This window comes from Parasteatoda tepidariorum, chromosome 9 (assembly GCF_982258835.1).
Source record: "Parasteatoda tepidariorum strain Cologne lab strain chromosome 9, Ptep-v5.0, whole genome shotgun sequence".
Lineage (NCBI taxonomy): Eukaryota > Metazoa > Arthropoda > Arachnida > Araneae > Theridiidae > Parasteatoda > Parasteatoda tepidariorum.
Genome location: NC_141763.1, coordinates 36,635,281 through 36,662,873, shown reverse-complemented (window position 1 = coordinate 36,662,873; position 27,593 = coordinate 36,635,281). Strand labels below are relative to the sequence as shown.

Genomic DNA, 27,593 nt, shown 5'->3' with positions numbered 1-27,593 from the left:
ATACGTACGTATTAGCGTTTTATATAATATAGATTAATTTTTAGTAATATCTTAATACATAGCTAAAAAATATTTATATATATTATATAAATTACACTGTATTGATATTGAAAATTTACTATAAATATTTAACTATGAGGCAACAGAAGTTACGTTTTACACATTAAAATTGGCCTTAATAATTTTTTAGTAAAATAATTATTTTTATTAATTAATAAAATTTTTATTAATTTCATAATGGTGGTAGCTGAAGATTTCTGGATATATATGCATGATTATCTCATTTGCTTGTCCAATAAGAATCAGCACAAAGACATTTTATAATTACGAGACCGAATCAGCCATTTCGATACTATTTCATTGTTACTGAATTAGTGATAAAATGGGTCGAATCCTTATTTTACTATTCACGTCAAATGACATAGATAAGAAAATGTAACTTATTACAAAATATCTTACAAAAAAAATAGCAGAAAACAACAGAATTCGTCGAAAAAGCACCAAGCAAGTCAAATGAAGATTACATACTGAGACATTTAAAATCGAAGAAGTTCATATATTTTGTGAAAAGAAAACTCAATCTTTAAAAGGAAAGGCAAATGTCGCAAGTTAGTTCGAGTATTGAATAAGTTTATAAATCCACCCAAAGGAAAGTCTCAAGTTCGGGAAGAGAAGAATTAACCCCTTTACGATCGGTTATTTTTCTAGAAAACGGTCATAAAAGTGATTATTTTTTTTATTAGTGCTATTTGATTAGTGCTGACATCTAGTTTAAAATAAACTAACTATCTACAATTACTTTAAAAATATCCTGATACTGCCATCTGGTGTGTAAAATGAGAAATAAAATGTTTTCCGGGCAAAAGAAATGAATTAGTTTTATTCTTATTTGCGCGTTACTTCTGAACACTCCAGCCCGAAAATATCATGGGAGCGAGAAATAGAGGACGAAACCTCCCCCCGTCACTTTGGAGAACGAGAAGGAAGGGGTTAAAAGTAACGATATTGAAATAAAATTAAACGACACAAAACCGAACTGATTGGAAATATGACCAGGCACTGAATTATGTTCCAAGGCCAACCGACCGAACCTTCAGTGCTATCTATGGTGGTCCGACCATAGCATAAAGCTTTTTCTGATCATAATCACTGAATTTAACTAGATTAGAGCTGTCAAAAAAGTTTAAAATAAAATGTCCATTTCCAATCAAAAAATTGTACAGATATTTAAATTATTTTTAAAAAGTTTATATTTTTGATTGTTTGCTTTGTCGTTTGATTATTAGTACATGTTCGATGAAAAGTGCTGCATCCAGCTGTTTTTTATCAGATATTATTTTCTTACAGTTATCCGTTCTATTTAAGTTCAATTGGCTTCAATGTTTTAATGAATATGAAGAAATTAAAAAAGAAAAATTTCATTCTCAAGTTTATAATCTTCCTTTTTAATCACCAAACACTATCAATGATATTTCTTATGAAACGATAAATGTTAGTTTGAGCATTATATGGCTGCATACAATTAACTTCGAACCAAAAATTTTTTAAACTTGTTACAGGTTAAAAATCTGAACGTTAAATCTGTCGGGTCACAAAGACCTCCATGTTCTCATAAGAAATTATACATCTCGGGGTACTAGATTGGAAATTGATCGTTCTCAGATTGAGGTCAAAATTATGATCTGTGGATGAATGAAATGGTTCGGCCCTATTAACTGGTGTGACGTATGGGTGTGAATTCTTGACCATAGATCGCACCCCTAGTGCCTTAATGGCCGCCTACAACATTATTATTTTTTGAGATAGAAAGGAATGAAAATAACTAAACCTGTTTGATTGCCAAATGTAAATAAAACCAACTAATTACAATTCACCAATTAGTTTTCTCTAGCAATCAAACGGGTTTGATACTTTCAATCTCTCCTTAAATGTTAAAAAGTTTGTAAACATTTTTGCTTTTTAGTCATATTTCACAGAATTACCATGTATACTTTAAGAAAAAAGAACGCATGTAAGATTTAAATTTTATTTCAACTAGTCTTAAAACAGTTATACAATAATTTTGACATAACAATAAGAACACTTTTGGCTCTTTATTTTATCACATTTAAAAATGGCTAAACATTCATTACTCCCTTTGCGAGTGAAGACATATATATTTATTTACTTAGCTACACATCATAGTCAATTGTAGCAGCTCAACTTTACAATGGCTTATTAAAAATCTACATTTTGATTAAATTACTCATAACATGTTTCTTCTTTATCACTGTTTCTACCAAAACCATTTTTAATAAACTGCAGTTAATGTTTAGAATTCACACATTTCAATAAATTCATGAAACTTTTTACAAAATAATCATATACACAAAAGGGCTAGATAACTAATGGAATGTCCAAGCATTCAAATTATTCTTTCATTCACTGTCGTATAAAGTTTGAAAATTTATTATTAAAAAGAATAACCATATATAAACTTTATAAATATCATAGTTCTTCAAACTATTATTTTCCCTTTTAAAAAATAGTTAAAACATTTATATTAAATAAGATTACAATGATAGTAAACAAGTTATTAAATAACATTGTGTAGTTAAAATGAAACGATATTAGGGACCTTTCAATTATTATGCAAACATCTAAGGAAAGGAGTAAGCTATTTACTTACTGAAGTGAAAAAGTTGCTCATCTCCCAAAATATGTCTATTAACATTTAAATGGCCCTTTAAAACAAAATAGAAAGAAAATTTTTTTAAAAAAGGTGAAGTAGATTTTTGTACCATTAAAGTGTTTAATCTTATTCCTGCAACAACAAAAGACTTAACAAAAAAAATTAAATAAATGTAAGTAAATATTGTACTGAACTTATTTAATTTTTTTATTAATTCAGTCTACAATAAATTAATATTCTGTAATTTTTTTTAATATTGCAGTTAGTGATTTAACACTAACTATAATTTAAAAAAAGATTTCATACGAAAGATTGCTCGAATACAATATTAATATATGAAATAAATTATATTATACAAAAAGCAATAAAATCCCCCCATAATGTAACATATATAAATTGACAATTTTAATAAACCTTCATAAAATTCCATGCACCATAAAATGTTCAATAAAATTTCAATGTAAATATAATTTCAATATTTATAGAAAGACTAGATAAGCTTATTTTCACAAGATTTAATAAAACTAAAAGAAAGAAAAAAATTTGTTTCAACTAATGCAAACACAAAAGTCAACATTAACTCCTTCAATAAAGTTAAACATGCAATGAACAATAAAAATGAAAAGGAGTAAAAAAATATGTAAAATAAAATTAACCTTAGTAAAATGGTTATTTTATAAATGCAGAAAAATGAAATACTCAGTATTAAAATGTTCTCATATCTAAATAAAATTTACATTAATCACAGCATACACAGCTTTGTATCTTAAAAGAACGCACTGTATAATATAAATACAATGATTTGATTAACTCTGCATGATTAAAAGCTCGATCATTTACACAATTCATACAGACTGCTAATCAAATCTTATAAATGGTGTGGTAAAGCAGATTCAAATTTTACATACTTCCAGATTAAAAAATAATATATATAAAATCATACTATGTCTTTATGAGTTCAAATTAAAGAGTAAAACAACTATAATTTTGGAATTAAACATTATTTTTGAATAAAATTTCAATTCTGTACCTTGTACTGAATTTTTTAGTATTATTAAATTATGCATTTTTACTATGCACAGTTACAATATTTAAAGACATCTAAATATATAAATTCTGTTCTGAAGCTTTTCTATGTTTAATTCACAGCATATGAGACGCAAGTCAATTTGCTTCTTAGAAACAATGTTTCTAAGTTTTGAATCGAATAAATCAACAAAAAGGTTTACTGTTGCAACAATTTAAAATAGATATTAAATTATTACAATTTAAGAAGTTGGAAATAATGATGAGGATTACAAATTTTAGTGAATTACTTCATACTCATCATTTAGAGTCATAGGAACTTAAATCAGTTTTGTTTTAATAATGTAACCAATTTTCATGAACCGAAATAGTTTTATTATAACATAACTGTCAATATATGAAATTCGGCATACAATAAAATGATTAATCATTATCAAGAGTGCCTAAAAAAGACAAAGTATGAAATTATTAGAAATTTCCCACACTGCCTAATCATTGTATAGAATGACTAATGACAAACCTGCAGGCATTCCATAAAATGACAAGGCAAGGTATATAATTCTTACAGTTCATAAATTGTCTGAAAATCCCAGTCACTAGGCCTTCTATAGAATATCGGCATTTCATTCATTGATGGCAGTACATAGGTTGCAAATGATGAGATAGAAGTAATACCATATTAATTATGTCTTAACACACACCATAAAGAATATCAACACATTGTAACAGATCTTGTATACTAAAACATATAACCATCAAGAGATATATTTAAGTAATACATTTAATGTAACGTTTATTAAAAAACAGCAATAAAATAAATTAATACATCAATTCAAAAAGTTTTTTTAAAAGAATATTATGCATTATGGACTCGCTAAAAAGTGCCATAGTGGACAGATAATAGTGATACAAGAACACAGTAACCATTTTCTGCAAATGTACAAGCTTTTATATAATATTAGCAGCACTGTAACTTATTTTTGTACTATAAATGAACTGTTATCTGGTAAATAATTTAGGTCTTCCTTTTCTTGGTCTAAGAACTTTAAATCATGTGCATCACAGTAAACGCTTGATAATGGGGACAATTCCAGTGACTTTGCCTCTTTTGCAAATCTAAAAAAAAAAATTTTAACATTTAAACTTCGCACAAAAAAAAACAATTGAATTAGATTTAAAAAGCAAAGAGCTTAGATTTAGAAGTATCAATGTGATTAATATTTATAATTATTTTCCTTTTAATTAAAAAAAAATCATGCTTTTGAAAGCCTTATTTGAATATGTAAATGATTTCAAAATGTTGAAACAAATGTTTAGGGGTAGTATAGAAGAATTTAGAATATATTTGCAACACAAAACCAAAAATACAATTGCATGTTATTAGGTGGTGCAATGACTGTAACGCTATTGTGGACCTGCAGTGATTCCCTGAGACTATGGAAACAACAGGTACTGAAAACCCCAAGACTTGCATTATTCTCGGTCCCTTTTTTTAAAAAATTTAAAGCAGGTTCCTATTTAAAATATGAATTCTCAAACTCTTTATTCATCAATTACTATTACTATTTTTGATCTATTGATAGGCAGAACAAATAATTTCAAAATAAAAAGAGTTATATTTTAAAAAAAAAGGCTTTTTATCCACAGATCAAACACCGGCCTGAAAGGAAAAGCAACATTGTAATTTGATTCTCAGAATTATTCTAATTTTTACCTCCAGCTGTTAATAAAGAAAAAGAAATTATATAGATATATGTATAGATAGTTAAAGTTTAGTTATAATTTTTATAACGCATAGCATAAATCAACTGGCATGCTACTTTTTTCCACACTGAAAAACTACACATCCTTTCTAGAGTTTTTGGCATATTTGATAGGTTACAGTACATAAGTGGAATCACTGCAATACTACATAAGTTCAGTTGCCATATTCCCAGTCTGATGAATTGAATCTTAATTATTGTCGGGAGTTTTCAAAGCTATCAACATCATATACTCTGAGCTAACAATATGGAAAGAAATATATGACCTAGATTCAATAATCATCGATGTTAGGTATGCATAGCATGTGATGATGCAAACTTTGTATATGTGTTGTATTATGAATTGTATTAATCTAGTATGCCATTTAGAGTTAAAATGCACAATAAATTTTTTCTACTAATCACTCTCTTGTTTTCTTTCAGAATTTTTACACCTCTGCAAGCACTTTACTCTGACATTTTAAGTGGTGGGTTGCTATGCAGTTTTCAATGTTAAAGATTTATAAATACCTTCTATAAGTTTTTCGTTACATTTTTAATATTCTGTATATAACACATATTTTAAAATTTTAACAATAAAATTTTTCACACTAATGAAAACAATTGATTAGCCTAGATGCAATGCCTGTTTACATTTTTAAGGGAAAAATTGGTAGAAGGGAAATGTGATATTAAATTATAATACAAGCAGGGGTCTGTCCAGGCCAAATTTACTGCCGTTTAGCGGTACCTTCACAAATTCAACTTTGGGGAAACGGTAGTCTCACAAAATACTTTTTCTTAAATTTTTTTTTTGTATCCTGTAAGAAACGATAAATCCCTATTTTTACCACATTTTTGTGTTGATTTTTTAATATTCACAAATCATGTCTAAATTTTCACAAAATAGGTACCTCACAGAAAAACCTAAACAGACCCTTGACAAAGCATGCTAGGATTTTCTTTCAGATATTCAAAATATTAAGCTAATTAAAACTGAAAAAAATAAATAAAAGCTAGGTAGGATACATGTCACTAATTTTCTTTCTAAAACCTGCTTAAGAATACATAATTATATTGAGCAATAATGATACTACATTTAATAAACAATACAGAAAATCAAAAGCAAGTTCTTAAAACTTATTCACCATAGTATAATAATTTAAATGATTAAAGCATTAATCAATACATTTCTTTTCTTATAAAAATAGTAATTTTTTTAAACAATAGAAAATTTAATAAATTAAAATCCACCAAGTCTTGATACAAGTTTTCTTATAAAAAGTTTTTATTATAAAAAATAAAATTTTGCATCACTTATGCATATTGAAGAAAAAAGTTAAATCAGATTATATTCAGTTCTAATAAGCAGCTGAAATGGAAAATTTAGCCTGAAACTAAAAATATAATTTTTTTCCTCTCTTAATGTCAAAAGTAGCTTATAAATTAGTAAAAGTAACTTGTAAGAATTACTTTTAAAATACGTAAAAGTAACTTGTAAAAATTACTTTTACAATAAGTTTTAGGAAATGATACCAAAACTAATTAAAATTTGATAAAAAAAAAATTAAAAAAATTATTACATTTAAAAGAAACTATAGTATAAGATCTCTATAATGAAAACCTTGAAACCAGAGACTTTCTGTTTTATGAAATTTAGTGTTATAAATTATTTCAATTATCTTTAAACTTACTTACCAATTGGCAATGTTATTCTGGAGAAAATCAATTGTATAATGCTTTAAAATAATTTTTAAATACAAATACTACTTAAAAACACAAAATTATGCACTCAAGTATTTATTATTTAGATTAAAAAAAAAAAAAAAACATGATATTTTCTACAGCATTAGAACTAAGATCAAATTGATCAATTTTGGTTAGTTTTTCTTTTGAAATTCTAACTTTATACCAATTAAGTTATTCTTTTTTGTAACAGAAATTTCTTAACTGCAAATTTCATTGCTTACATCCACAAAGCTAGAGTAGTTTGTGGAGAATTGCAGTTTAGAAAAGTGCATTATATGGATCATCAACTGCAGCAAAAAAAAAAGTAGATATAATATTTTTTTTTTTATATCAAAATATTCAGGAAAATGTTAAAAGCAGCTTTTAAATTACAATAATAAGTAACTCAGAAGAAAATTTTTACAGTTACAAATGGGCACTTTGCAAAAGGTAATAATAATAATGTTAATTACAATTAATTTTGAATTCTACTGACATTTTTGCTGTACGCATTTAATATTCACTACTTATACAAAAAAAAAACACTAACATTTTATGTACATATAGATTGAAATTTAAAAATCAAGCTTATTTTAATCATTTCTAATCCAATGATTTTATTGGAGTATTGATTTAAAAAAAAAAAAAAAAGAATGACACAAGGATAAATTATATTTGAATTCAATATACCACCCCCTAAAATTTGCAAGATAAATATATGAAATTGGACAGTGAATTCCATCTTTTCAATCAAAATGATATGTTCAGTACTAATACAGGACTGTGGGCTTAAACCACAACAGGTTTAATGATTAAGTTGTGGGGAAAACTATTAGAGTTGCAATCCCATAGCTATGCAATTTTGAACAATTTACTACATTATGTGTAAAAAAAAATAACATTTTGTCGCAAAAATACTTTATAAAACAGGGATGAGATTAGCCAAAAGGCAAAAAAGCTGAATTTCCACAATAGTAAATTTTACGCAAGCACAACCCTTTAATAATAAATTTCAGACAGTTTAAGGTAATAAATAATGTGTTGACATACAATTGGTACTAATAAATTATTATATAAATGATTACATTTATACTTAACATTTAGTGAAAATAAAAATTACCAATTGAAAAAAAAAACCTGGAAATTATATTTTTCCTCAGTTCACATAAGAGACAATTATTACTTGAAAAACTACCTGGTTCAGCAAATTAAAACTACTGAGAATATACATTAATATTTCATTTCTTTTAATAAATACTGTTATGTGATTTATAGCAAATATATCAGTAATATTACTTTTTAAATTATATTGGAAAAAAAAACTTTAACAATGGACCGAATCATTATGCTCATATTATAGTCTAATCTAACTAGAGCCCTTTGAAACATATCAATAACAGTGAAGTAGAAATATATAGTAACTCCTTAACATGCAAAAATTGCTATATTAGTTTGAAAAATTACATGACAATCAGCAACTGTTTAGATAATTGTCTTTTATTAGATAAGAATTTTGCATTTTATAGCATAAATAACAGCAATTATAAATAAAATTTTGATGATGAGTTAATTAACTCTTTTTCCAAAAATTTTTTTTAATTAAATCCCTTTTTAAGTGATTGCTTTTGTTTGCTATATCTTTTATGTTTGCTATATTTAGTCGTTAGTCCTTCTTCAAACATCTGGTGACAAATCCTATTTTTTCTTCTTTGCAAGCACAGAATTTAAGTTTTGAATATATTCCCTTCCAGTTTCCTGATGTTGTAACACTTACATATACTAATAATCGCAGTTAGAAAAACAGTCATCTTTATAGTAACTAATTTAAAAATTTTTACTTCTTACAAGAATCCCGATAGTTGATCTTAAAATTGTGTGAATATGAATAACAATTATGGATTTTGAAATCACATGAATATGAAACTAGATATACGATTTTGAAAATGAGAAAATACAAACTGGGATATAGAATTTTTAAAACACGTAAATACAAATCACGATTCATAATTTTTAGATCGCGTAAAGATGAATCATGATGCGGAATTTTTAGATTGCATAAATAAGAATTATGAAGTTTTAGAGAGCGTGAATGCGAATCCCAATGCCTTATTTTAAAATAACGTATAAATACGAAAATCAATGTTTGATATTATAAACCGCATGAGCAAATCAAGACATTGAATTTTAAACTTGCGTGAATATGAATCGCTACATAGGTTTTTAAAAAGGCGTAAATACGAATTACAATATCGGATTTTTAAATCTCGTAAATAAGAATTGCAATATACAATACTCAAATAACGTGAGTCAGAATCGCAACACGCAAATATGATAAGTTATGTTTGATATTAAAATCGTGTGAATGAGATCGAGATATTAGCAGATTTTAGGCTTGGGACCTCTAAAAGGCTTGTCAGAAGCAGCGTCGTTTGAACTACAAAAATCGGATCTATCTGGAGGGCGGGTAAAAAATTCCGAAAATGTTATTTGCTGCGAGTAAACGGAGAGAAAACAGCTAAAATAAGTAAAAATGAGAAAGGTTTGGTAGCTATGCAGTTTGAATTTTCTGTTTCTCTTTGAAAATCGGTAAATTTTCGGAAAAAGCGGAATACTTATTAAAAAAATGAAATTTTTAGAAAAATCTGAATTTTTGACAATAAAGCTGAAATTCAAGTGATAAAAGTGAAAAAAGCGGAAATCCGCTAAAAAGCGGAAAAATCTCATCCCTGATAAAAACGTAAGAATTTTTTTTTTTTAAATATTTGAAAACATATTTTTAGGGTGGATAAATAAGTTTTAGGTTCTTAATTAATCTATTTTTTGTAAAAATTTTAGCAATATTTAGGTCTTTCACTTTAGTAGTACAAGCATCAAAATATTAGATTACTTTTTCTAACAATAAAATATTACCTTATCCAGTGCTTACATTTGCTAAGAATATTATCAGGTAATTATTCTCTTTATTTTCTTATGTTTACTTTTAAACATCATGCATATAAAATAATTTTACTTTACATTGGCTCAGTTAATAGTCAAAATTGGCCTTTTTGGTTAGAAAAAATAAATTCCTAAAATATTAGAAAAAATTATTGTAATAATTTAAGTAACTTCTATTTCAAGATAAAACAATATATTTACCTTAAAATTTTTATTGGGAATTAAATATAAACTTATTTGCTGCCAGATTTCATAGAAATTATTGTCAATACTTCAGATATAATTTGTTATACATTAGGAAAAAAACCCATTAGGAGACACATTTTTTAAAGTAACTCAATGTGGATAATTTAAAATCAACCTCTAAAAAATTTTCAATTTCAGAAGAAAAAAAATTTGGAAAATAAATATAATGTTAAAAAAGTTAAGTTTTTTAAAAGATTCTTTAAAATCATGAAACAAGAACTTAATAAATTAACAAGAGTAATATTATAAAAAAACAAAGCAAAAGACAAGATATATATATTTGTGAAAAAGGATAAGAAAATTATGTGCTTCAGTGTTTTGTATAAAACAAGTTATATGTCAGGAACATGCTTTCCTAAGTTTTGGTAGCTTACAAAAGTCCAATAAAAAACATGCAATTAGGTATAACTTTACAGGTTCAAGATAACATTTCAAACATTTTGTGCTTTATAAATTCTGTTAAAAAGGATTCATATATTTTATAAACTTTAGGATAAAAAAAACCCATTCAAGTTGTTTAGTCAGTTTCCTCATTAGAACGAATATCAGGAATTTTGTTTTTGTTTTGACAGAGGCATACAACCAGAAAGAAAGACGGATGAAGGTAGAGATTTCCAACTACTTAAAATTACTAATGAATTGACAATTTGGAAGATAATAAACATTTTTGAAAGATTCGCATTTTGAAGAATATGATTTTGAATGAATTTAAACATTTTGATGGATAGTATTCATGTGTAGGATTAGAGTAAGAGATGAAATTTCTGGTTAGTATTCCATACATAAGAAAAGAAAAAAATTAGATACATCTTCTTTAGATTTGTTATATATGTATGTGCATAATTTAAAACTATACACACATTAAATAATGATAACCACAGCAATAATACCATAATGAAAGTTATTGCAAAGCAGTGCTGGTTTGAATCTTAAAATACATAACTATAACTTTGTTTTTCAAAAGTACATTCATAAATAAAAATTATATTTTTGAATTTTATTAATCTAAAATTTCATTTAAATTAATAATAAAATGAGCAATAAACAAAATAAGAAAGAAATCTTTACGCTTTTAAAAATATAGCTTATTTTATAAAACTGTGATTTTTTCCAAAGGATCTTTAATATTTAAACTTTTTACTTTTATGAAAGACAATTTATTAAGCAATGAAAGTAGACAATTTTTTTTAAATACACTTCTTTACAGCACATATAACTATCACTTATTCTATTTTCTTTCTGAACTGACTCATTAAATATCAGATGATCTGAATTAAGAAAAACAATCAAATATTAAAAAAAGAAAAGAAAATATTAAATTTCAATAATAGTTTTTTAAAACACTAACATTCAGCAAACAATACAAATTAAAACATATTTCTGAAAATAAAATTATTTAAACAAAACTGATACCCAACCCTTCTTGTTAAATTTAATACTTGGATAAGCTTGCATATCGTAACTTACAAAATCGATACTTGCAAAAGAGTAGGAACATCAGTTCTGAGTTTTCCACTCTTTTATGGTATTATCCATAACCTACCCTTAAAAAATAAAACAATTAATTCTTAATTCGTTAAATTACATAAAATTTTGAACCAAGAAAATAAAATACATTTTCTTACCATTAGTTTTCAGACTCATCACTGCATGCAAAGGATGGGGAGCAAGAAAATATGCAAAAATCAGTACATATGACTAAAAAAATTGCAGTGTTAATACATGAGTGTATAAAAACAAATTGAGTTCATTATCAAACAATGCAGGTTAATGAAATGTGTTAGTCAAAATATTTTTTTTTGTCTGGAAAAAATTAAAAAATTTACGAAGATTAAATACTGAATAAAGAAATAAAATGCTGTACAAAAAATACACTAGAGAAGAAAAACATGCATGAAATTTAAAGAAAACAAGCTAAAGAGGCCGTATTAAACTGATGTCACGTTTGGAGAGGGTTAGTTAAATTGGAACATTTCGTGACAATGGGTTGAAAAGGAGTAATAGGGATGTGATAAAACACAAAACCATAATCTTATTTCATGCACACACACACACACAAAAAAAAAAAAACATTCAAATTAACTGATTGTTATGTCACGATGTTTAAAATTAAAATTTGAAATTTAATTTATAAAGTAGTGCTATGCTTCATTACTGCAATTTGAAATCCTACAACTACCACAATATTTCTGCAGTTTCTAAAAATATTTTATTATGGTAGTATAAACAGTTCTTCGGTAATACTCTAATAAATTAGAATTAAAATAATTTTGCCCACCACAACATACAAATGGTTCAAACAAATATATCAAAGATCAAATAATGAAAAGGCATGCTCTAAAGCCTTGAAAATTCTTTATAAAAATTCCAATTGTTTTAAAAATTGCCACTACCATTGGAAATGGTATTTTATAAAAATCTCAAATTTTGGAAGGTGTATGTTTACGCAATACAGTGTGACAAAAGAGTAAAAATATTGAAAAAAATAATCATTTATAAACAGCCTCAAAGATGCAGTAAACATTGAAATGCAACAAAGGATGTAGAATATTTTATTTTCATTCTAATTAAGGCAATTAAAATTTTCGAATTCAACATACTGAGTATATTAGTAATGCAAGCATTATAGTAAGAAAAAAAAAAAATAAAGCTGAAAAACCAAAAAATGTGTAAAGAAGTGACAAACTAAGATTGCTTTGATATTTAAACAAGCGATCAAGGAAAATTTCAGCTGAAAAATTCATTTTCCCCATAATACACCAGAAAATATAGCTATGCTGTAGAACACAGAAGCTAAGATCTGTAAAGCTACAAATTCTCATTAAATGCATAACTATTGATTAACAAATACTTGGACTATTATATTAAGCAAAATACAACAAAATATTTTAAAGTTTATATACATTTCAATATATTAAAGAGCGATGATATAAACAATTGATATTGATTATCAATGATTATATTAATAGCATTGCAATAAATATGTAAATGATAAATAAATATAAAATAGAAAGGAAAATTTTTTAATTATATTGCATTTCATATTCTCTTAACATTCAAATTAAAGCTTTCATTTAGCTAAAATTAAATGGCATTTATACTACAAAGAACTATACAGTGATTTTCTGAAATATCACAATATCTAAACCTTAATCAAATAACTTGCTTAACTTTAACATATTTCACTTATAAACTCTTTAGCTTGTGAGCTAATTTGTTTTTTCTTATAGCGCAAACCTAAAATGCTTTTTCATGGTTTAATTAAAAATTGAAGAGTAAGATATAAAGTTAGCTTACATACAACAAAGGTATATTCAATGAATTGATTAATTATGTAATGAAACTGATTAAAGAAACCTATTAAAAAATAACTTAAATCCATGTGCATCATATTCAGATTTCCTATTTAAGCTTCGCTTGTATCTTTTAGGTTATCATTTTGTTTCAGCTTTAAATTCAGTTTACAACACCATGCAACATTATTTTGGGTTTGAATTGTAATTTTTCTTCTTTCTTGAGTTTAGCAGAGTATAGCCATATGCCACTGAACAAAAAACTGGCAGACCATTGGAAAAATTATTCATTTTTTCTTCCCCTTAGTATTTGAATGCAAACCAAAAGAACATTGTTTATTGACAGTGTTGCAACATTGTTAACAATGCTGATCAAAGTAATCATAAAATTGTCAGGTAAATCAATCAAATGTTATCATGTATAGCATTCCTGCCAAATTATTAGAAACAGAATATAAGCGGTATTAACAAACAATAAAATGATATAAATAACAGGAATGTAAGGTTAAAAAATAAAAAAAAAATCTAATTTTTTCAATAGTGTCTATACAAATTATAAAATATAATACAGTAGAGAACCGATTATTCGGAACGATCGGGACCATCACGATTCCGGATAACTGATTTTTCCAGTTTTCTGAATCGCTACAAAATACCGTTTTTTTTAATGTTTATAAAACGAAACTAAAAAATTATTTTGAAATAGTTTTAGACATAATAAAAAATGATAAATAATAATACACTTAAGTTTAAATAAGGAAAGAAATTATGAAATAAAAATTATATACAGACTTATATATGTTATTAATGTTATTATTAACATTAATAACATATATAAGCAATTTGTGCTTATGTGAGATTCGTCTACAAACGGCTTTAGATCCGTCCTCTAATTCAGTTCTTTCGTCAACTCTATACGCCGTACGCTCTAAATAACAAAATAGGCTCAAAATCTTGCAGGAAAAAAAATTTTTTTTAATGGAAGAAAATTAATTTCCGGTTCCGAATTTCATTCCAGTTATCCGGTTTTCTGATTTCCAGATGAGTGGTTCTGCACTGTAATTAAAAGAAAGCAATCCAGATGCATAACCTACTAATTGTGCTACAAAATATGGGCAAAGTAATTACAAAGTGTTAAATAGAAATTTCTTTTAAAATACTGAAATTTTGAGTTAATAAAAATTTAAACAAAAATCCGTTATGTGTTACACTGACCATTAAGAAAAATTTAACGGGGTAATAATTAACTAATTTTTTTAACAGAGATAATATCAGAACGCAAATAATTCAGAAAATTATTACCATACGTATTAAAGAAGAATAGTGCTATATATTTTAAAATGCAGATTTTTTTTTCTCTCAATTTTAAAATGAAAATATAAATAAATAAATAAAATACGTAATAGAATTAACAATTAAGCAATTTAAATTTTTTTCAAAAATTTGAAAACTAATATACTTTATAATAATTTTTGAAACAAATAAATAAAACACATTCAACACCATGATTACAATTGAATTGATTATATGAAAATAAAAATCTATGTAACTCATCACAATGAAAATTACATTTATATTAACAGTTTGTTAAATTCAATTTTATTCTATTCTACTGACAAAAATTTCAAAATAATAATTATAGTGTTTTATTGAATTATTGTGTTAATCAGAAACATAATTCTCAAAAAATATTAACAAATGAGAATACAAATCTTCATTTATAAAGTTAAAAGAAATAATTAAAATGGTATACCAGTCAGCCTTAAAATATGAATTAGAATTACGTAAAAAAAACTATGTAACATGCAAAAAGGGTAAGTTTTTTAAAAGAAAAAAAAATGCTGCAATCATTAGAGGAAAGAAAAAACTTCCATCACAGGTATGTAAAATTTTTAGGTAAGAATTAAGATTTAGAGCATTTAGAAAAAATATTACCTTCGCTTTTTACCCAGCAAATATTCAGCTACACCTAAATAATAAACAGTTTGTGCGATTCCAAATAAAGGTGCAATTACAATCATCCTACAGCCTGCCCCTTTAAAGAAAGCTTGTGGTCCTTCATTTTTGAGAATTTTTCTGGAAAATACATAAAAGATTTTTTAGGAGGCTTGTTTCAAATTTCTTTCCATGTATATTAATAAAAATTGTAGAAAATACTTTTTAAAAATTACTAAAAATTAAATATTAAAAAAAAATAGCTACAAAAATATTACCCTTCATAAAAAATGTGACAATATTTTTTATTATTTAAAGAAACAAATCAAATGAATGCACAGAAGAAAAAAATTCTTATTTAAATTATTATTTCAATAACATATGCGACACAATTAATAAATTAATTATTAGCTTGCCAGTCTGGAATATTAACTTGCAAGCTTAACATGACTTCTTGCTAAATATGTTAAAAGTATTTTAAAAGGGGGAAAATGTGATGTAAATGTGAAAATGTAACTTTGGCAGCAATTGTTATTTATTTATTGATTTTTTTACTATTTTCTAAAAGAGATGGAGAAGGATAAATTAAATATCTATTCGAAATTATTTCATATAGTAAATTTAATTTAATTTTTTAAACTAAAAATAATTTACTTTATAAATTTCATCTCTAATATATGTATATGAATGCCACACTATATATGTATAAGAATGTAACACTAAAAACATATTATGATCCTTTTTTATTTAAAAGAAACAAAGTAAGTAATTTAGTGAAAACACTTTTAAAATGTTTCTGTTAGTTTTAACTTTAACAATTAGAGACAAATTTACAAATAATAGAATTTATTATTGATGACAGTTTAAAGAATTACTTTTTTAAAAAAACGACTTAAGTCATGCAACAGACACATACTTCAGACAACTCATAACATTCCCTGCCAAAGCTAAAATGTTACATAAATAATAGTATTTTAAACTATATTATATAAAAATATTTAATTAAAACATCAAACAATTAAAAGACTTAATGCTTGAGAAACTTTCTACAAGTAGTAAAAATTTCAATTTACTATAGGCTATAAATTTGAAGAAAAAAAAAAAATATTAAACCATTTCTTTGTTCTAAGAATTACTTTCATAAGGTAATAAACTAATGGCTATTGATGTAATAATCTGATTTAAACAGGCAGTTTTTTAATAATATATCTCAAAATACAACCTATTTTATACACCCCATGGCAGAATTGCTGCGACACGGCGACATCGTCGCAGAACGTTACTGAGTTCTTGGAAAAAGATTTTTCTTTTGAAAATTATAAAAAAATTTGTTTTCTTTTCTACAGAAATTTACACGTAATATTTGAACCATGCATTTAGATAATAACTTTCTGACTATCTGAATTTACGGGGATAGTATCGTAAATCGATGTAATGTTTCGATTGTTCAATCGGAAGTTATTGATATTGATTTTCACGTGGTTTTAAAATACAGTAGGGAACCGATTATCCAGAACGATCGGGACTATCACTATTCCGGATAACTGATTTCAGATTTTCTGAATAGCTACAAAAAGTCGTTTTTTTTATTGTTAAACCCAACTAAAAAAATAAATAAATATTTGGAAAGAAAAAACGATGAAGTAATACACTAATGATTATTTCCAAAATGATGGTATGGTAAACATCTTTAAAAAAAGAAAGAAAAATCCTAAAATCTTATGAGAAAAAAAAAAAAAAAAAAGGCGGGAAAATTTATCGAATTTTGTTCCGGTTTTTTGATTTTCCGATTTCCGGATAACGGGTTCTGTACTGTATCTCGATATATTTTGAACAATATGGAAAATTCGAAACGTGCATTTGCGTATTTGCTTTTTAAGGCAATGATTTCATCTAATTTTTGGCAACTATTGATTTCTCAATAGTTTTAAATCCGATATTTTTTGTACGATATTACAATTATTATTATGCATTTGAGTAACCTCGTTTTGAGGAGTCTAATTCACGCAATTTCGTAGTCGATCGTCATTTCGTTTCGTAGTCGACCTTTCTATTCGATAACGGATTACACAATTTTTAATTATTTTTATTTAGTACGATTATTTACAAAATGCGAAGGAAATAATCTGTGCGTTACCCCCTCCCCCAACAAAATGCGAGAATATCACCTAAATATTAGAATAAAAAATTATTACATGTTCAATTAAAAAAAAAAAGCTTTTTTTTGTAAACATAGCGCTGTTGTTATTTTAAATTATTAACATACATGTTTCTTATTATTAAAAGTATCTTGCAGAAAGATAGTAGTGCTAGAAAGTTTTGTCACAGATAACTCGAAAAAATTCTGTCACAGGGTTTATACATAAGATGTTAAAAATACAAATGAGAAATAAAAGCTATGTTCTTACCCAAATGCATCTGGAATCCCTGAGTAAGTCATCTCTCCACTAGCTTTTTTGAGTAGTTGCAATCTAGTCTTAATCACTATAAATTAGAGGTAAGAAAAAAGACTTAATTCAGCAGAAGTCACATAAAACAAATAATTTGAGTTAAATTACTTTATTTACCATCAAATGGATTAACAGTAAAGGCTGCTGTAGAGCCAGCTCCACAACCAGCTAAAAATGATGTCCAAAACACTGCCTCGCCACTGCCATCTTTTTTCCGAGGCCCCAGAGCATTTAGATGTGCAAACAGAGGGAAATATACCATTGAAAAAGTAACATCTCTTAGCATTGTAGCAGCAGTTCCTTTGTACAAGCCAGCAATACCTCTTGTCCTGATTAGTTGCAGGGCAATGGAGGTTGCAGAAGTTGCAGCAACGGTTCCACTTTCAGCTGCACCTTTAGAAGCTAAGAAAACCATTAAACCAATTAAAAGATACACACAATTATTGTTGACTTTAACAATCAAAACAAACATTGTTTTTTAAATTGATGCCTAGTATTTCTAAAAGCACAAATATAGGAAAATTCAACATTCATATTTTTTTCAGAGAGTTTTGCTATGGTCACTACAATGGATTTTTTAGAGGCAAGAGTTTTAATACAACTAACAAACAAGCACTATTAATAAGCTTACTAAAACAGAGCCTTGATATGGCTAAAATAATCATTAACAATTAAATATTTAAAGAACGCAATTTTCTGGAAAAACTTTTTTTAAACAACAAATTTTTGAAATATTGTTTTAAATTTTAAAAATTTTGTAAAAAAATGAGAATAATAGTTTTCACTTATTTCATTATTCAGCTTGCATACACCATGAAACAAAGACTTTATATTTTTAGAATTAAATTATATTTATCCCCATGTACTGAACAGTTTAGTAGCCTATTTATTGAATTATGGCTCATTAAACATGAGTAAAGGACTTTTCAATAGCTTATGTGATAAGTAAAACCACTCAGATTTCTAGATTATATTTTTTTACATTTTCAAAGACTGTTGCATTTTATTTATAAGGGAAACTTAACAAGAATATATTTTACTTGAAGTATATTTATCAAAATAAACATTTATAATATTCTAAAGAAGATACCTTAAGAACCTAAACACTAAACAATTTTTGATTTGGTAAGTAAAATGCAGAGGTTTTAAAATACATATTGAGTAATTATGTGTAATTATATCATAATTTGCATAAGCATCATACTTAATTTGAAAATCGAAATTAATGGTTACACTTATTGCTAAAAATGAATTTAATAGGGAAAAAAATGATATACTGTAGTAAGGACAGCTCATAATAAGAGGGGCCCTCTATTCAATGGACATTTCTGTAAGTCTCAATCCTTTTGAATAAAAGCCTTAATGTCATCATAGTTGGCCAGACAGACCAATGTGGGCCAATGCCTTCCTGTATTTATCTTTTAATAAAGCACACTATATTTAAAGAATGCTGAAGATGGAAGTATAGAAATATAAAATAAAATTTAAATAATCTTTGTTAGTATCTTTAAATCTCTTTTGATGATTGTTGCTTTAGAGGTAGGGGGATGAACAATACATTGGACAAGCATGCCATGGTGCAATCAAAAGGATTTTCACAATCAATGAATTTTTGTAAGTAGAGAGAGATAGCTTACCAACCAGGGACTGCCTTAATGGTATTATGGGGAAGATAAATTAGGGTAAAAATTGTAATTTGACTCGAGCATAAGGGGTGCTAATTCAGTTTTAGAGAATATTTCAATGTGTATAAAGCGAAAATTTCTATCATTTTTAGATTTTACACAGGCTGTGATGTTGATTGGGTAAGTGTAGTTTTATAAAAAACTTTTAACTATAAATTATGTACTTACTGCAAAAATATTTGGTGGAAATGAAAGTTGAATAAACATTTATTCATTTAAAATATATGTAAATTTTGGTTTGAATATTCTTCTTTCTTCTAGACACAAACAATAAATTTTCAATAATTGTTAACAAATTGCCATTCATTTTTTGTGAAGTTTTGTGAATAAAAGGCATTTGTTTCAAAGTCTTTGAGGTGTTCAACTAATGTTGGCCCTTGTTTTGGTTCTCTGCCTTCATCACTATTACTTAGCCCTTCTGCAACCAGTTTCTGAGCCAACAACACCACAAATTTCAACATTTTTATCAATTCATGCATGAACATCAAACATGATGTTTAAAGCGTTTTCTGCATATTGTAACAAAACCTTACTTTCTTCATCATCATTAGTATCAAGAGTTATTACTTTTCTTTTAAAAACAACTACACTTTTTTTTAAATATCGGCAGAATTTGTGTGTGATTGAGTCGGGAATTCGCTAGTTTCAAAAACAATATAAACAGGTATTATTAACATTAAAATAATAGCATTTGTGATGGGACCGTTAAACAAACAAAATTACACATACAGGAAAACGAAAGATGCAGGAACAAAAGATGGAGGTTTAACTTTGTTACATTATCATAGTTTCAAATCGGTAAATAATATTAAAAGGATGTGAAAATAATATTGAAAGGATGTAATTAATTTGGCAGGAACTAATGAGCTCAGTTTCAGATACTTAAGATAAATTTGAAATAAATAAAAACAAAGTAACATACTAAAGGGTAGAGGAGAATTAAAAACATGATTTACAAATTCAAATGAGCATTCAAAAACTTTTTAACTTAGAATAAGAAATGAAATTAAATCAATGCAGTAGTGTTCAATTTTCTATAAAACTACATGTTTTATAGAAAACATGTAGTTTTGTTCTATAAAACTACAAGAAATATTCCTGTAAGGAGAGTATAAATACAACAAAAGACAAAGGAAGTTTCCCAGAGCAGGAGGCTACAAATCAAGTGGTTTGTAAGAAAATGGTCTGTAAATCAAATGGTTTGTAAGAAAAATTTACACTTATCGTTTTTATGACTACTTGAGGTGATAAATTAAAGTAACATAGTGACTTTCATACTAATTAATTTAAAGAGAATTCATTATAATAACAATAAAAAATATTACTCGCAACCTTGATTCCCGATGAATAACACAAAACATTAAAAAAAATAATCAACAACTTTGCTTACCAACTCTCCCCGCATCTTGAAGTTGTATTTTTAACAGTTCCATGGGAGTTGTAACAATTATTTGACAAAAACCAGCTAATCCACCAGCAAGCATCTCTCTTTGCAACGGCAATTTACTAGAACAAACAAACGATTATAACTAAAATTAACATTTATTGTATGTATAAAAATCTGCAAAAAGTTGAATATTAAAATATAAGTTCAATCAATAGTAGAAAATGCATGAGTAAGGAAAAAGTCAAGTAAAGTTTTTACCCAGATCCAGATGATAACGTATGTCTGAAGAAATCGTTAGCTGCAAGTTTTATGGCTTTTTCAGGAGTGATGAGGAGAATATTAACTGCAGACCCTAATTAATAAATGTCAAATTATTTTAACAACAACATAAGTAAGAGCTGCTTTATTGTATTTACATATTAATAAAAACTTTAATAAACATAGAAAAAAAATCTTATAATTATATTAACTGCTAAGTTTTTGCTGATTTGGACAAACATTTTTTCTAGAAAATATTGCAGGAAATTTATCAATTCAATTTTATTAAAAAAAAAACTATTCTTGATAAATTAAGCTTATTATTTTTAATTATAACATTAAAACAAGCACACTTTTTAAGGCATACAAAAGTTATTTATATAGCAGCCTTACTCTCATATGCAGTACTTTATTTTGAATCTAGCAGAAACCAATTTTTGGTATCAAATAGGCAGTCATTGTTTGAATAATGTTTCTTCCTCCTTCCTTTTATTTTGAAACTTTAACATATTGTAATAATTATCACAAATAAAAATAAAAAATTAAATGTTTACAGAAAGTTATACAAAATGCTAAAAATAGAATGCTTCAACTACTCAAATTGAACAAGGCAGAAAAATTATTTTTTAGAAATCAGATAGAGAAATCAAACTTTAAAAAAATAGCTATAAAGTCTTAAAGTGTATCCTTAAAACTGACAGCTATTGCAACAATGTAAGAGATTTTCTTAGTTGATGCAAAAGTTGACTGTTTAATTTGTTTGTAATCTAATTGTTTTTCTTTTTAAAAAAAAAACTTCAATACAGATTTAACTATTGAGAGTTAATCATGCCTGATTACAAAATCGAACCTGACAATCATATTGAATGAAATTACAAAAAATTTATATCTAAAACACGTATTCCATTTCCTCCCAAAAATTACATTAACAGTCGGAACTAGCATTTAAATAGGAAAATTTGCAAGGCATTGCTTCGATACCTTCAATATAAAAAATATTTATGATTAAAGTTTGAATTTGGTACTAAAAATTATGCAGATTTTTATGAAAATTGGATTAAAGATGGGAATTTCATCTAACAAAAAAGATATAATTTTAGTTCAAAATTCATCAATAGGTGGTATACCTCATGGGGGTGATATATCACATAATGGTGGGATTTACAGAGAGCCTATAAGAACAACAATGAATAGCACATAAATTTAACAACCTCCTGCTTATAATAATATACTTAATTTGATTTCCAACATAGTCTGTAAATCATCTGAAAACAAAATCATAAATTTATAATTTATTGAGGTTAAAATAAATTCATTGAAGGTTATGTATGTTAAAGAGAGTTACACACATGGCGTGCTCTGCCATCTTTAAGATTGGAGACAAAGTAGATAGAATTACATAAGGTCAAATCTTGTAAAGAATGTGCACAGCCAAATGTCGCAATAAATTCAAATAAAGAGATCTGAGAGGCAAAGTTGTATTGAAAATTACATCAAAAAGTGCAAAAAGTGAGATAAGATTCCCATTATTTCATTATGCTACTGTCCAGCTTTCACGAAATTTCGCTATATAGTTTTTGAAGCAGCATTTCGTGAACATGAACTGTAATTATGAACCTCCTGTAGAATGATAAAAAAGCAATATTCTGAATTATAGCTCAGAAAGTTAATAAAAAAAAATATAAAATCGGATTTATTACCTCTGTACATGCCAACAAAGCCTTCTCTAGAATAAGTTTTACGGAAACAGTCCAACCTGGAGAATGTAAAAATATAAAATGTGAAAAACTTCTCATAAACCTAAATATAATAAATACTGCAAGATAAACATACATATGTATATAAAAAGTAAAAAGAATGTAAAAGAAGAATAAAGGTGAGCCTCATAAAACTAAATTAATGAAATACTAAAGGATAAACTTACATAGAAGAATACATTTTTTGTCCTTGTGGTCCAACTTGCTGGTTCTGCAGCCTCGTTTTCACTAAATCAATGGGGAAAACACATGTCACGCCAATTATACCAGCAATGCCACCGTTAATAATTTTAGGAATCAACCTAAACAAGTAAAAACAAAATTTTTAACTTTCAAAATTTCATTAATTCTCACTACAGCAAAAATTAAAACAAGTAGTTTTAGGTCATCTATTTGAAAAATTCATTCACCCTTTTCATTCAAATATAGGATAAATTATTTAATTTAAATGTAGGAATATATTTAAGTTAATATTCATTAAGTATTAAAGGTTATTGATTTTTTTTAAAAGAATATTTATATACAGTGGAACCCGCTTAAAAAGTTCCCTTTTAAGAAGTTTTCCCGCGTAAGAAGTTATTTTTTAAAAAAAACAATTACCATAATGTTAAATTTACTTTTATAAGAAGTTTTTTTTCCCGTTTAAGAAGTTTCCACTCCTAATTTCAATTTTTTTAAATTTTATTTGAAATGTCTTATTTAGTTTTAACTTGCCCTTACAAACACATGTATGGGTACTGACCACTGACCTTCATCACTCCTTTGTTACAAAGAAAGGTGACTTATCAGGAACAGGTGTGAGCAAAGGAATGTGAACCTTTAGATGAACTATGAAACTGATAAGAATGTAGGGAATAGCTTTGTCATTGTGTCCACCTTAAATGAATAGCCTGGTGACTCACGAACTTCACTGCTGTCCACACCCATTCAATAACTGAAGAGAAAGATACATCTAAACATTTAGCAGCATTTCGTTGAAAATTTTCTTAGTGTAGGCGCTTATGTTATCTTAAGAATCATCGTAAAAAGTTTGATTTTTGTGGAAAATGTCCTGTAAAGGCATTAAGCGTAAAGCTCTATCTATTGATGACAAAGTAAAAATTTTAAAAGCTGTTGACAGCTATCCTCAATTAACACGAGTTCAAATAGCAAAAAATTTAGATCTTCCTGTTACTACGTTAAATGGCATTATTGCTAAGAAAGATATCATCTTCAACTCTTCTTGTTCCGGTGCATCCCAGAAAGTAAAAAAAGTGAAGAAAGGAAAATACGAAAATATTGAAGAGAAACTGATGATATGGTTTAAACAAGCAAGATCCGCCAACATACCTGTCAACGGAACTCTTCTTAGAGGAAAAGCATTAGAGATTGCGGAGAAATTGAATGTTGATTTTACGCCTTCCAATGGATGGATTGATCGGATGAAAAAAAGAGCTGGTCTAGTTTATAAAACAATTAAAGGAGATTGTAACAGCGTTGATTTACAAGAAGCTGAAGAATGGAAAGCTAAATTGCCTGAAATTATTTCAGGGTATCAACCAAAGAACATTTTTAACATGGATGAATGTGGACTGTTTTTCAATCTTTTACCAGATAAAACTTTTGCCTTTAAAGGTGAACCCTGTCATGGCGGAAAAAACAGTAAAGAACGTTTGACAATTTTAGTTGGGGCCAGTATGAATGGTATAGAAAAATTACCGATTTTAGTTATCGGTAAATCGAAAAAACCAAGATGCTTTCGAAATGTTAAGTCACTGCCTTGTAATTATGACAGTAATCAAAAATCCTGGATGACAATTAAAATTTTTGAAACGTATTTGAAAAAATTAGACAGTAAGATGCGAAAAGAAAAACGAAACATCATAATCTTCGTACACAACTGCGCTGCTCATTCCAAGGAGAATAAGTACACTAACATCAAGTTGCAGTTCTTACCACCAAATTCTACTTCTGTTCTACAACCAATGGATCAGGGAGTTATTAAGGTATTTAAGCAGCATTATAAAATGCGACTTGTGAAACGGATGCTGGAAGGACTTGAAAATACTGGAGAGCTAAAAAACGTCAATATGTTAGAAGCGATTGAGTTAATTGTATCAGCATGGGAATTAATAACACCATCTGCCATTGCTAACTGTTTTCGGAAAGCTGGATTCTCTGACGGAGATACAACTGAAGAATATCTCTTAGAAGCTGAATATGAAATATCAGATGAAGACGAAGAAACAAACGTAAATTTTGTTAATGATTGGAAGTCATTCAAAAATAAACTTAATTTCACAGCATCGTTTGAAGAATATGTATCCGTTGACGACGAAATTTTACCTTGTGATATGCTGACATTAGAGGATATTTGTGATGTTACAAATGATACAGAAGAATTCAGTGAAACTGAAGAAGATATTGCTAAACCACCTAGCTTTTCTGATGCCAGGAAAGGGCTGGATACTTTTAGGAAATTTATTTACACTGTTGAAAATGTACCCCCGGAAATGTTTACATTTTTACAGCAGTTGGACAATTTTCACTTAAAGGTAGGTGAGAAAAGACAAAAACAAACCACTTTACACGATTTTTTCTCACAGAAATCTAGTCAATTATTGTAACAACGTATATTACATTGTATGAAACAAAAAATAAAGTAGGTTACTTTGTTTTTATTTATTAGCAATTTTTTTTCTAAATGAATATTAAAATTCAATATTTATTTCATTAGGCTGAGAATTTAATATAAGTTACACAATTTCAAATTTTTTAGTTTTTTATTAATGTGTTTTTAAGTTTCACCGTTTAATAAGTTTTCCCGTTTAATAAGTCGTTTCTTTCCACTCCCTTGAAAAACTTCTTAAACGGGTTCTACTGTATATACATTCCAATTTAAAATCAGTAATCCTTATTACTTAATGATTATTAACTTAAAATATTTCTGAATAATTTATTGCTAATGAAGTCGTTTTGATATATTCTTATAAAAATTAATAGTTAATTATCTAATGCTTTCAAAGCGGTAAAAATTTAAATTTATGCAAGTAAAATTGTAAGCGAGTGGCATATTCACACCCCTCCACTTGCAGACAAGGTTTGTGATTTTTTTGATTTTTTTAAAAAAAATCAAAATAATCAGATTTTTTTTATTTAAATCGGATTTTTTTTATTTAAATCAGATTTTTATTTTTATTTGAATACACTATAGGAACTTTAATTTATGATTAAAAAAACTTCAAAAATGCTTAATCATAATCAAAATTAAATTAATATTAAAACTATATTATAACAATATTTTAGAAGCTCTAACTTACTAAAATAATTTTTCATTACAATACATAGTTTTGAATGCATAGCAACCATTTTGAAACAAATGTATGATTGAAATTTAGACTAAATGAAATAGAGAATTTAAAGAATACTTAAAGCAAGGTTTCAATTAGCAAACCATAATTTTAAATCGTTATTAATTGCTCTTGATTTTTAAAATGGCAAAATCAATGTTCAGATTGTGTTTATAAATTTAGTCATTCATCAAAAAATAAATAAATATTTAATCTATGTATTTTTATATTAAAATATTCATTATTAATCCTATATCAAAATAGATAAGCTAAGCTAAAAAAAAATTTTTTTTTAATATATGTACTCATTGGAATTTTTTTTCACAAAACTTCTTTATGGAAAATCTGATGATGTAAAAGATACTGTAAACATATGAGAAAAAAAATACCAGTTAATAACCCTACTGCTTCAAATAGACTTTGAAAGAGTCAGAAAGGGAAGAATGACACTATATCAGGAAAAAAATATCTGAATTCATCAGTCTTTTTTTCTTCTTCCTTTTTTGCATATTAAGGTAATTTCTTTTTAATATAACCTCAAGTTTTAGAAATATACATTTATCACTAACAAAATATAATGTAGATCTTAATTTTTCAATCAAAAGGTAGAATTTTGATTAACATTAGTTGCATTTTTTTTTCTGAAAAAAAATTTCATATTTATTAATTACTTTCTACAGCTATGCAAGTTTATATTAAGACAGCATTAAGTGCTTACTTTAATCTGTACTTTCAATCTCAAGAATCAAAAAAGATTTAAAAAAATGTAATTTCAAATGTGTTGGAAACACCAAGAAGGAAAGTAATTTTGTTAACTGAAATTAATTAATGCAGCAATTTATTTAAAATGAATTTTAAAACGAAGAAAAGAAAATAATAAAAGTATCAATTATTTAAAACACTGTTTTTTAACTTTTAAATTCAATATATATATAAAAAAAATCAGTTGATTTAAATCAATGATTTTGAAAAAAATATCATTTGATTTAAATCATGATTTGAATCGTGATTTAAATCAAGCTGATTTAAATCAACAAACCCTGCTTGCAGAGCCTTAATCTGGAACTCGAATCACTACCTGCATCGCTATCACTACAGCAGCCAGCCTTTTATACCTGTTCATTTGTAATAATCTTCATATTAATATTT

The 27,593-nt window shown here is 26.6% G+C and overlaps 1 protein-coding gene and 1 long non-coding RNA gene across 11 annotated transcripts in view; one reads left to right on the top strand and one right to left on the bottom strand.

Annotated features, from left to right (window-relative positions):
- Positions 1-27,593, top strand: part of LOC147803964 (uncharacterized) — a 323,077-nt gene that overhangs the window by 135,830 nt on the left and 159,654 nt on the right. The gene's annotated exons all lie outside the window — the stretch shown is intronic.
- LOC107436661 (mitochondrial glutamate carrier 1) overlaps positions 2,013-27,593 on the bottom strand; it is a 51,172-nt gene continuing 25,591 nt past the window's right edge. Inside the window, exons 2-11 of one of the 10 annotated variants that reach the window (XR_006225546.3) lie at positions 23,283-23,417; positions 23,059-23,114; positions 21,359-21,452; positions 21,104-21,219; positions 18,146-18,430; positions 17,987-18,062; positions 15,579-15,719; positions 11,976-12,048; positions 11,818-11,894; positions 2,013-4,813 (exon numbers count right to left, since the gene is read on the bottom strand). Coding sequence is in view for 4 of the 10 variants with exons in the window: in XM_043045735.3 (XP_042901669.1) it covers positions 4,672-4,813; positions 15,579-15,719; positions 17,987-18,062; positions 18,146-18,430; positions 21,104-21,219; positions 21,359-21,452; positions 23,059-23,114; positions 23,283-23,417 (1,045 nt within the window). In the remaining 6 variants the exon portion in view is untranslated. Of the gene's footprint in view, positions 4,814-7,137; positions 7,155-11,817; positions 11,895-11,975; positions 12,049-15,574; positions 15,720-17,986; positions 18,063-18,145; positions 18,431-21,103; positions 21,220-21,358; positions 21,453-23,058; positions 23,115-23,282; positions 23,418-27,593 lie in introns of those variants that run through there. The other 9 variants (XR_006225543.3, XR_006225544.3, XR_006225547.3 and 6 more) reach the window with 9 other exon arrangements.